Source organism: Bombus bifarius, unplaced genomic scaffold (assembly GCF_011952205.1).
Source record: "Bombus bifarius isolate JDL3187 unplaced genomic scaffold, Bbif_JDL3187 scf7180000007973, whole genome shotgun sequence".
Lineage (NCBI taxonomy): Eukaryota > Metazoa > Arthropoda > Insecta > Hymenoptera > Apidae > Bombus > Bombus bifarius.
In genome coordinates this window covers 1540720-1551127 of record NW_022884359.1, presented here as the reverse complement: position 1 = coordinate 1551127, position 10408 = coordinate 1540720, and the positions used below count along the sequence as shown (strand labels likewise).

General features: G+C 38.2%; 1 protein-coding gene across 1 annotated transcript; it reads right to left on the bottom strand.

Annotated features, from left to right (window-relative positions):
• Window positions 1–952: 952 nt before the first annotated feature.
• LOC117216608 (plexin-B) lies at window positions 953–9393 on the bottom strand. The gene is made up of 8 exons (XM_033463467.1): window positions 8932–9393; window positions 8612–8796; window positions 7644–8226; window positions 6601–7526; window positions 6110–6513; window positions 5554–6046; window positions 1727–5488; window positions 953–1638 (listed from the first exon to the last, which is right to left on the bottom strand). The coding sequence occupies exons 3-8, from the start codon at window positions 8059–8061 to the stop codon at window positions 1531–1533; spliced, it is 6111 nt and encodes a 2036-aa protein (XP_033319358.1). The 5' UTR covers window positions 8062–8226; window positions 8612–8796; window positions 8932–9393; the 3' UTR covers window positions 953–1530.
• Between the last annotated feature and the right edge of the window lie 1015 nt (window positions 9394–10408).

The window sequence follows — 10408 nt, the reverse complement described above, 5'->3', positions numbered from 1 at the left end:
TTCTACTGTGTTTTCTTTTTTGTCATTTTTTTCATTTTTTTTTAATTCGCGTTCATTAAGAGTCTAGAAACTTCCTCGCCGGTATACAATATAAAAGATCTTTCTCGTTTTTTGCATCTATTATGTGCTTTCTTTACGCTTAACAATATACCATAATAACTATTGTTGAATGGGCAATTAGTCGATAATTATATCTATATAGATAATAATACAACTTAATGGTAGTAAGAGCAATAATAGATATAATATAGCTCCTATAGTGGTTGTAAAATCATTATATGATCCACATAGTGGCCTTCCAGATCGTAGCAACAGTCATATATATATAAATGTAATCGTATAAAGTAAATAAAAACAGACTGAAAAATGAACAGAAAATGTAATAGAAAAGAATTCTTTTTTTTACGTACTAAATATACGCAGATAGGCCTAGAGTAGTCTGAACTGCTCTCACAACTTTTAATTGAGAAGCCAATTCTTTTTCCTTTCATTTAACATTACTTTAATTGCCTTAATTTAGTGTCGTTCCTTGCTCTCTCACGCTCTCTTTCTCTCTCCCACTCACGTTTTTTCTCGTTCGTTCTCTCTTTTTTCTGAAAAAGGGTTCTTTACCCTCAACTTATAATACATATATAGACCCTCTCTAACTAGCTCACTACAATCCGTGGAGGTGTATGTTGCGTGACCTTTGCTTTATATATTTTTTATGTATATATATATAATATATAACATATTAATAATATATATATCGTAATGAAGATAGTAGGCATAGCCACTCGTGCTCGGATCACAGACTACTTGCTGCCGTACTCCCTTTGTACAGACAGTCTGGTGGACACTATGGCTTTTTCTCTTATTTAACGTTCCCATACGTTATTTTTCTTCGTGTTATATATACTACGTATACACGTATAGACATTCGGCCAACAATGAAATCATTAATTTCCATTTGTTTTTTTTTACTTTTTTTTAATAAGTATTTTTTGCACGAATTTTGCATCTCAAATCCTTAAAACGCGTAGGCGGACCAATATTCAGCTACGTCACCGGAGATATAGTTTTTCGATCATAAGATAAATTATATCCCTTACTAACGAAGATTCCACCGATTGCATTGAGATTCCCTTCGTCGTTTTCTTATAATTTGTTACAAATATACTATATATATATATGTATAGTAAAATAAATGAAATATACAATATTAATAAAAACAGATCAGGTTTAAAGGTTAGAGTTCATCATTTTCTCTTTTGTTACCATTTTGCTAACATCTGTACGTGTGTACGAGCGTATTTCGATACGGCCATGACATATAGACGTAAATACTACAGCCAGGATTAATTTATCCTAAGAAAAACTATCGCCTGACTAGCCTTAACGAAATCGCACGTATTTTTTACGGCATTGTTATTCACATGGTGTGTAGATTTGTACATATGTAACGAGGTGTATCTGATGCATGAAATGGAGGCACTAGTCAGTGTTTCTGGAGAGATTGACGGGTCCTGGGATAGCAATGAGGAGGTTGTGTCAGCAGGCACTGGTTTCCTCTCCTTCGAGTGTGCACGCGACATTCTCTAGCCTGTGGGCTAGATGTAATTTACGACAGCCTGCGTCTGTCTCCAAGGCCTCTAGGATCTATGCAATATTCCATTAATTAAATTACCAATCAACAAACTAAACATTTTAATAAAAAAGAGTCAAGCTTTGCTTTCAAGATACTTACTTGTTCATAATACTTGCTGACATAGATGTAAAGTTCTTTTAGTGCTGCGATCACATCAAACTCATTCGCATGTGACGCACTCAGCTGTTGCATGGCACTAGACATTTCTTGATCAGTGATTTGTGGCAGTCTTTGTACATCTGTGTAAAAACGACCCACTTTCTCTCGGTAATGCGGTATGTCCTTGGCAAAGAGTAACTTATTCGACGGTGAATCTTTCCCCAGCCTGTGTTCCGTCATCGAACAAGAGTCCATAAATGTTTGCGCTATCACGGAGAGGCTCGAGTCAACCGTCGTGGACTTATTTATATCGAACATGAAGTCTGGATTCTTAATAAAATTCACCCAAAATCTAAGCGGCAAACTATTCGATTTCCATGCGTGCGGTACCTCCGGGTCAACGATCCCGTGTTGCTTCGCAGCATCGTCCAGGAGATCGAACAGCCATTTTACAGCACTGGGTAATGCTTCGTTCGCTGTTAGAATCGTATTCAAAAAATCATCGACAAACTTTTGAACGGTACCCTTCGTCGATAGTAATCTCGTTAAAAATATTTCAGGGATGGCTTTGTGTGTTCGTTCTGGATGATGATGCTTGCTACCAGTGAAACCCATACCTGGCGGATAGTGACTTTCTTCTATAGGCCTTACCAAATGATATAATCGTTGATTACCTCCATGACCGCTTTCTACGTCGCCGTTTGCTGTTATGATCGGCGGTGAATGTTGAGATTCGAAGTATAAACCGCTAACGGGATGATTGTACATTACAGGACTAATTAGATTGTGATTAGGTGTGGATGGAAGATGCGTGGACGAACAGTGATTCGCGTGACGATGTAGGTGATGGTGATGTGCATGGTGGTGAATGGACTGCTGCTGATGATGATAGTGCGATGGTTTACAATTGTGACACGGTGGTTTACAGGCGACGGAAAAACCATCGTTCTGTCTAGGAATCAACGACATCACTGATGACTCTTTCACACCATAATGCGCCAACGTGTTTATCTTTTTCCATTCGCCGCTGCACTTTGACGTGAGATCCTCATCCTGAAGGGTTAAATGTCCGCCTCTACCGTGTCTCCATTCCAAATCTACGTCATGAACGGACGGCCTCAGTGAGAAAGGAGTATTCTTGTAGAGAGCATCTAGGATCTTGGACTTCACTTGATTTATAGTATCACAATCTAACACCTTGCACTGAATTTTCTCATCGAGATCATCTTGGACGACATGCAGAGTGACCACGCTGTGCTCAATCTGCTCACGGAGTAGCCTTTCTTCAGATAACGAGTATCTAGCGTCGTACGTAATCACGTCCACAGGACCCTTTTCTATCTGGTGCTTTATTGCCTTGAACAATAAAAATAGAGAGGAACCTGCATAGTCTTTAAGGTAATTGTACATACAAAGAGCCATCCAGTTAGTTAGCATCTTTTCTACCACGGATTCGGTCCTTCTAAGCATCAACTGAGGATGCTTTGTGTTCACTGCCTTTTCAATAAGTCTTAGTAAAAGATTCATGAGAATATCAGTCGCATACTCCATCTTACCCATCAGGACGACCATAAGTAATGATGCAACATTCACTTTATCTCTAATATTAAAGTCTTTCTGAGCCTCTAAGGTTTCGATGAACGTTAATACGAAGTATTTATTATTGATCAGTTGCTCGAACTGGATCATGGCAGCATCGTAGTTTGTACGAGACACATTACTACGTGATCTAGGATCATTTAATATAGGATGATGCGTAACACCGGGAAAAAATACTTTCATAATGTAATTCTTGTGGTCTAAAGTCGGAATACCGGACGACTCCAGGTCAGCGGTTAAATCAGTCATATCGGTTTGTAGTTCAGCAAATGCTTGCTTACATTCCATCCTAACATTGCTTTCCAGAGTATCCATCTGTATCTGTATCCTTTTATATTCTCTCTCTGCTTGTGTACTCTTCCTTCTATATATTATTAACACTAAAACAAACAGAAACACAAGACCAAAAGTGCCAGCAGCTATTCCAGCAATTGCCTCTGGTGGGATCGGATAAGATTTAATCACTTCGTAGCGCAGATAACCAATGGGGAACCTTAGGCTACGACCCACACGTACTACCACCAAGGGTAAACCATTTTCAGTTTTAATTCCAAGTTCATCCGTATCAGATGGTTGTTGATCAGGAGGAATGCAAACCAATTGAGTTAGAGCAAGCGAAGTCACGTTACATGGCATTGTACCGACAGTAACGTTCACATCAGACTCATCACTGGCAAAAATCAAATTTTCCCCCTCGATAACTAGCGTATCACCTTTATATAATTTAATGTTACGCGGAAAGGCAAGAAATTTCGGGTCTTCCACATAAAGTAAGCGATTTCTAAGACTCTTAAAATGCTTTTCCAAATCTCGTACACTTTCCACATTGTCCATAATAAATGCTATTTTCAAGGATAATTGAGATTCCTTTAACTTTAATGATTGAGGTGGTGTGCTTTGGCTATTAGCAGTAGCACGCCCGTTACGTCGAAGAGTCATGAACCGCTTAGCAACACTAGGACTTGGGCATTCCATCTGCGTCGGGTTTAATACTGTACAAACAGTCCTATTTACTGGCAGTAGTTCATTGTCGAAGTATACCTCCATTTCGGGCTTCTGGATAGTATCTAGATTGGTGCCGTGAACGGTGATCATACGGCCACCGGAAGCAAAACTTGTTAGTGGCTTAATCTCCATAATAGTAGGATCATGAGTGTAGTTATAGGGATTACCAATTAAAGTGCGATTCGCACCATCTATGCTAAGAGTCAGTCTGTCGATTCTTCTTACTCTATCGGATTTACTTGTTACACAAGTTAATCTGGTACTACTCGCTTGCGTGGCGTTAACATGACACGCTAACTCGTCTAGGTAGGCTGATATAGTACTACCAATATTTAAATACATTCCAGTAATGGCAAGTTGCGTACCACCACTTTGTGGACCAACTGATGGGTAAACACCAGACAATCGTATATCCTTATAATTAAATAACACTGCGCTTTCAGTGTAACCAGCGTCATTACCAACCACTACAGAGGCAGTGTCCGTTGCTTCGTGTCTTCCTGTACGGCAAACGATGCGTACGGACACTTCATAGTCGACTAAAGTACATGGTGTGTTACCAATATGTATTTTTCCATCCACGTCGCTTTCTTTCAGCCCCAAATTACTACCTTCGATAGTGACCAATGTTCCACCTTCGATCGGTCCACTGAGAGGTTTAATCATGTCTATCCTCGGTTTCGGACACTCGGTAAATGGCGAGTGCAAGCAAGAATGCCGGTACACGCAACTATTACCGCACCAAGTACATTCGAAACGCGCATCTCTGGTCACGCAAAGGGAACAATCTGCGTGTTCGCGATGCGAACCCAACACTTCACACTTATAAAGGATGATAGTAGTTTTGTCCACGTGATGATTAATGTTCCAGACAACCGTTACCTCTGCTTCGTATTCACCAGTGACCGCCTCATACGAGTAAACTGTTTTATCACATACTATAAAACGGCTGCTATCGACACGAGCTTGTACTTTTAAATTAGCACCCTCGATCGAGACGATGCATTGGAAACCACTGTGTCCTACTTGAGGATGCGGTAAATTCTCAACCTCGAGCACTATCTCTTTGGGTACACTGTTAGGTAACATCAATGGTTCCTGGCGTTGAACGAACTTTGGACAGTATTGTGCTCCGTGCGCGGCTAAATTTGCTTGATTCTGTGAACAGAAAGTTATCTTTTTTATAACAATACTAAATTTTATCTAAACATTAATACACTTACGTTTTCTCCCGAAATGATACCCTGACAGCTTGTGTTATGTGTACATTTATTATCATAGACACACCAACTACAGGCCCATTGAGATTTTACACACTCTGTACACACGGTATGCCTAGAGCAATCGAAGAAAGCGAAATTTCGTGAGACAAAATCTTTATTTGTTTCACTAGAGCGCACAGATAAAGGTACCAGAACATGATCGGCCCCGTCTGGTATATTCGGTCTTTCAAGTACGGGTGGTGTAGGACAAGATAATCCAAATCCGGTCATTAGTGCATCTATAGGTTCGGCATTACCAAAAACACATTTGTAATTTGCGCCTGCTGGTAATTCGGGTAAAGTTCTGATTGTTAAGTGAACGGTGGTCATTTGATTGATAGGCATACGATCTGGAAGAACTTGCTCGAAATCAATGCATTGTTGTCCTGTACCTAAAGATAACCATCGTGGACTACTATGACTTGCTTTCTGACAATCTCCTCTAACTGTGCATCTAGAAATATACATTAATATTATTAAACAAAAGAAATAATGAAGAAAAAAATTAGATATTCACCTTTTTTCTAATGAACACCATCCACAATAAGGATCTTTCGCGTCTAGACAACTGCTGCAATTAGTATAACTACTGCAATGTTCAACTTGCACCTTAGAAATTTTAGAAGTCGATAAAACGTAAATATGTTCTCCATCTGGAGAAATCAAAGTATCAGGCATCAATCTGTTTCCTTTATCGATTACAATATTTTCGTAGACGAATGCTTCGTTTCCAGAAAGTAAAACTTTTTTCAGAGAACCGTCGTTAGTACCTAAGAATGCAACGGTATGACTTTCTGTATTAGCTATTGTTACAGAGGTAATGAATTCGTCAGGAAAATGTAAAATTGCTTGTCCCACAATTGGTGACATTCCGGAGATTTTCAAACCCACTTCACAGAAGTGCAAAATGTTGCCCGCTGTCTGGATAGAAAAATAAAGACACAACTCAATAAAAATATGCAATATTTTCAAATGGTAATATTTCAGTTCTTTAAATTTTATACTTACTCCTGCCGCAGGACATTTTCCATCTTGTATAGGACCACTGACATATCCCATGTTTCTATATTTAGTACTACCATTGAGACACATATGGATATTTTCAGTAAATCTTGTTTCAATCTCTTGCAAACTGTACACGCAAAGTGCTGACCGAGACAGCGGTTCGTTCGTGATTCCTCTACTTGGAGAAAATACGGAGACAAAAATGGGATCACCAACGGAAATACCCAATTGCATGGCTATATCACTACCGGCTGGTGCCACTTTCGCGTCTTGCACTAAATTATAAGATTGCGATTTCCCATCTCCTAAATTAACAGTACACTGTAGCGTCACTTCTGTATAACTATCATAATTTGGGTCATTGATACAGCTTCGAGCCAATCTAGAGATGTAACCCTTTTCCTCTTCTTCAGGAAGATGAGACTGTTTTTGTACCAATACAAAATATGCATAGTTGTTGGCATTGAACCCATACACATATTTAACCAGAAAATGGTCTCGATATTTCACGTCGATGTATACGATCGACTGTTTATTGAACGTATACTCTGCGAATTCTAAATTGTGAAGATTTCTGCTAGAAATAGCAGGCACGTCATGCCTGTAATCTCCTCTATTAGTGAATGTAGTACCAACATAGAGTATATTCGTTTGTCCCCAAGCATTGTATTTTTCGGGCCCAATAAAAGCGTATGTAGAAGAGCTTTCATCGTTTGCTGCTACACTATGGGGAATGAATTCCGGCTTAATAGATATGTTTGACATTTTGTACTTTTCACAAGCACCTTGAAGAAGGGAACCGCATGCAATCAGTGTTTGTGATTCAAGATCAGCGATTAATAGTTTGTTTACATTGTCCATTAAAGATGTAGTTATGTCTCTGGAAGGACAGCCTGTTGCATGGCACTGGGGATTATCCAATCTTGGTCCTGAAAACAATAATGGATAACAATAACTTTTTTAGTAATGTTTCCATAGTACAAATATATATATATATATATCTTTTATAAAATAGACAATTCTCATAAAAAGAATGAATAGCTAACCTGTGGAAACATATTCCTCCAGTCTGAGATTAGAATCTAACTGTAAAAGTCTGTTGATGGCACCTGCATATAATCTTCCTGTTGCAGGATCTATAGTAAGGTGATTAAATCGAAGGGCACCTTCCCTCGTTGTATTTGGATCTAGAGGATAAAATCCATATCTTTGACCATCTCCCATAGGAAACTGTGTTACAATGTGTAACGATCTATTTTCTTGCACAGGTGGAGTAGTACTAGCAGGTGTATCTATGGCTGCAGTTACCAGTACCACCAGGAACCAGGTAGCAACAGACATGGATGAAAAGGATAATCGATGAAATGGTAGTAGCAGTTTAGGAGATAACACAGTAGGCGAAATGGGAAATGATACAAATCCCAAGAATCTCATGATGTGTAGGCAATAGTTGACAAAGCACATGCGCACACGCTATGCGTGTGCGTTTGTGCATGTACAAGTCTAGGGTAGGAAGCTTAGAAAATATAATAAGGGTATTTGTCCCACTGGTAGAAGGCCAGTATCAATATAGTACTACCAATTACACATGTATCCAGGCACCGACATGATGCACATTGCCTGGCACCTCTGGAACATTTCAAAACCACAATTACAATTAGTTATTTATTCTTAAAAAAATTTCACACATCACATACATTTTTCACCAATATCTACCAATTAACCAAATAAAAAATTGTTCATAAAATAACATTGACTATATATTAAATTTTAAGAAAAAGTCTAATTTACATGAAAAAAATTAAATAATTTTAGCAAAATAAAACATTATAAGAGACAAAACGAAAATGTCGAAGAAACATCAGGATATATCATTAAGACATTTCGAACATTCATATTTTGTCAGGTTTACGTTACGTATCTAAATACACGAACATCCACGATCAAGCCATATAATGATTAAATATAATAATCGAAAAGTGAATTGTCAAAATGTAAATAATGTATCACTGACCGATTTCGATACTAAAACATTTCGACGACGATGTCAGGCTAGGGCAGATGGCTCCTCCACACTTTTTGAGTAACACCGATGCACGCACCGCCCTTCATTAGTACGAGCAGCATAGCTGCACTTGACAGTTAAGGCCAGTGTCTTTGCACAAAGGCAAGGATATTCTACTCCTTGTCAATAATCGTCTAACAAAACACAAACGTACTAAATTACTCAATACTCAACAATAAAATATTCTAGAAACTCATAAACATTCCCAGGAACACTCATAAAACACGAGAATATCCACGAGTAATTACTGAAAAAGAAAAAGAAATTACCTCCAGCATGAAAAAAGCTCGCAGCTTCGATTCGCTCGATCTGATATGATCATCAGTCAGCTCGTGTTAACTTTCCTTCTTTTTCTCTTGATTCACGAAAATTTCATATATACAACGAATTAAAATAAAAGGAAACAAGTTCGATTTATCACGTAGAGTCAACCCTTTTCATGAAAAAGCCAAAGTGTATAACACGACTACACGATGGAATGTTCGTACGCCAGAGTCGCTACGACACATCGCGGATATGCACTCACTATGTCCTTGATACAGGTCTCTGATATAGTATCCGAACGATGAAACAACGAAACGCACGGTTTAGACTTAATGGAACTCCTTATTATCTCTTGTAGTAACGCGTAAAGAGTATAAATACCGTTTCGTTACTTGATAATAACACTAAACAGAGAATCAGAATGAGCCGCCATTAAAATTCGACCGACAGCGACAGGCTGCACGAGTTTAGAGCAAGTTGGGGGCCGTGGCTACGGCATGCGCCGCCGCTTGTTCATTATCTTTCTCTCTCTGTTCCTCTCGTCAAGCTTTTCCCACGGTTCAGTGTCTTTCCTTGGCTAGTTCTATCACTCTCTTCTTCCCAACTTTCCTTTTCTTTCTTACGGTTGTGTGTGGGATACTCTATCGGACTTACAGATGCCGCGTCCTCCCGTGGCTGAAACCCTGTACTGTTTACTTTAATGGTAAAAGCTGGTAAAACTAGTGATATGCTTTCGAACCATCAACCTAGCGATGAACATTCGAATCTCAATCTCGAAACGATTCCAAGCTTTACGAGACTATGGAAATATGAATCATTTTTAACATCATTGGAACTCTTAAAAGTCTTCCACTACATCCAACTTTTATCTTGAGTCTTTAAAGATTTCGGCACGTCTTGAAAGTCTTGGCAGGTTTAAACACTAATTATTACTATTATATTACACTATACACCACTTATAATTTATAATAATGGTTTGAAAACATGAATTTGCTTAATTCTAACTAGACAGGAATAGACAAGGAGATAATTCTACATGCGGAAATAAGTCGAAAATGTAGAATAAGGTGTTTTTTTAAGGCCTCGTTTTTGAGACAATCAAATTTGAAAATTTGCCAACACTCTCAATATATACAAAAAGATAAATAACGTAAATGAACGTGTTTATGGCTTTCGTTAAAAATTTATGTCCATATACCGTTTAGATAAAAAAATATTTATATATTAAAACTGTTCGTAAAATATCAAATACTTACCAAGCCCTTAAAATTTACCAAAATTCTCAAAACTTTCAAACCTATTTTTCCGAGCATTCAACGTTTTCAAGACTTCTAAGCTCTAAAACGTATTAACAGAGATTCGAAACAATTCGAAGTGTTTCAAATCCCATCACTACATGGACTTGTGAATCAGTTCGAATATGTACATATTTAACAAAATTCAAATTACTTCAAACATGATTCGATATTTGAAGCATTTAGA

Bases quoted from the DNA above. Each gene is read 5' to 3' on its own strand.
- LOC117216608 (XM_033463467.1), bottom strand. From the start codon at position 8,061: ATGTGCTTTGTCAACTATTGCCTACACATCATGAGATTCTTGGGATTT. The intron at 6,047-6,109 runs GTGAATATCTAA...GTATATTTCTAG, and splicing joins TGGTGTTCATTAGAAAAAAG to ATGCACAGTTAGAGGAGATT. The intron at 5,489-5,553 runs GTAAGTGTATTA...TTCTGTTCACAG, and splicing joins GTATCATTTCGGGAGAAAAC to AATCAAGCAAATTTAGCCGC.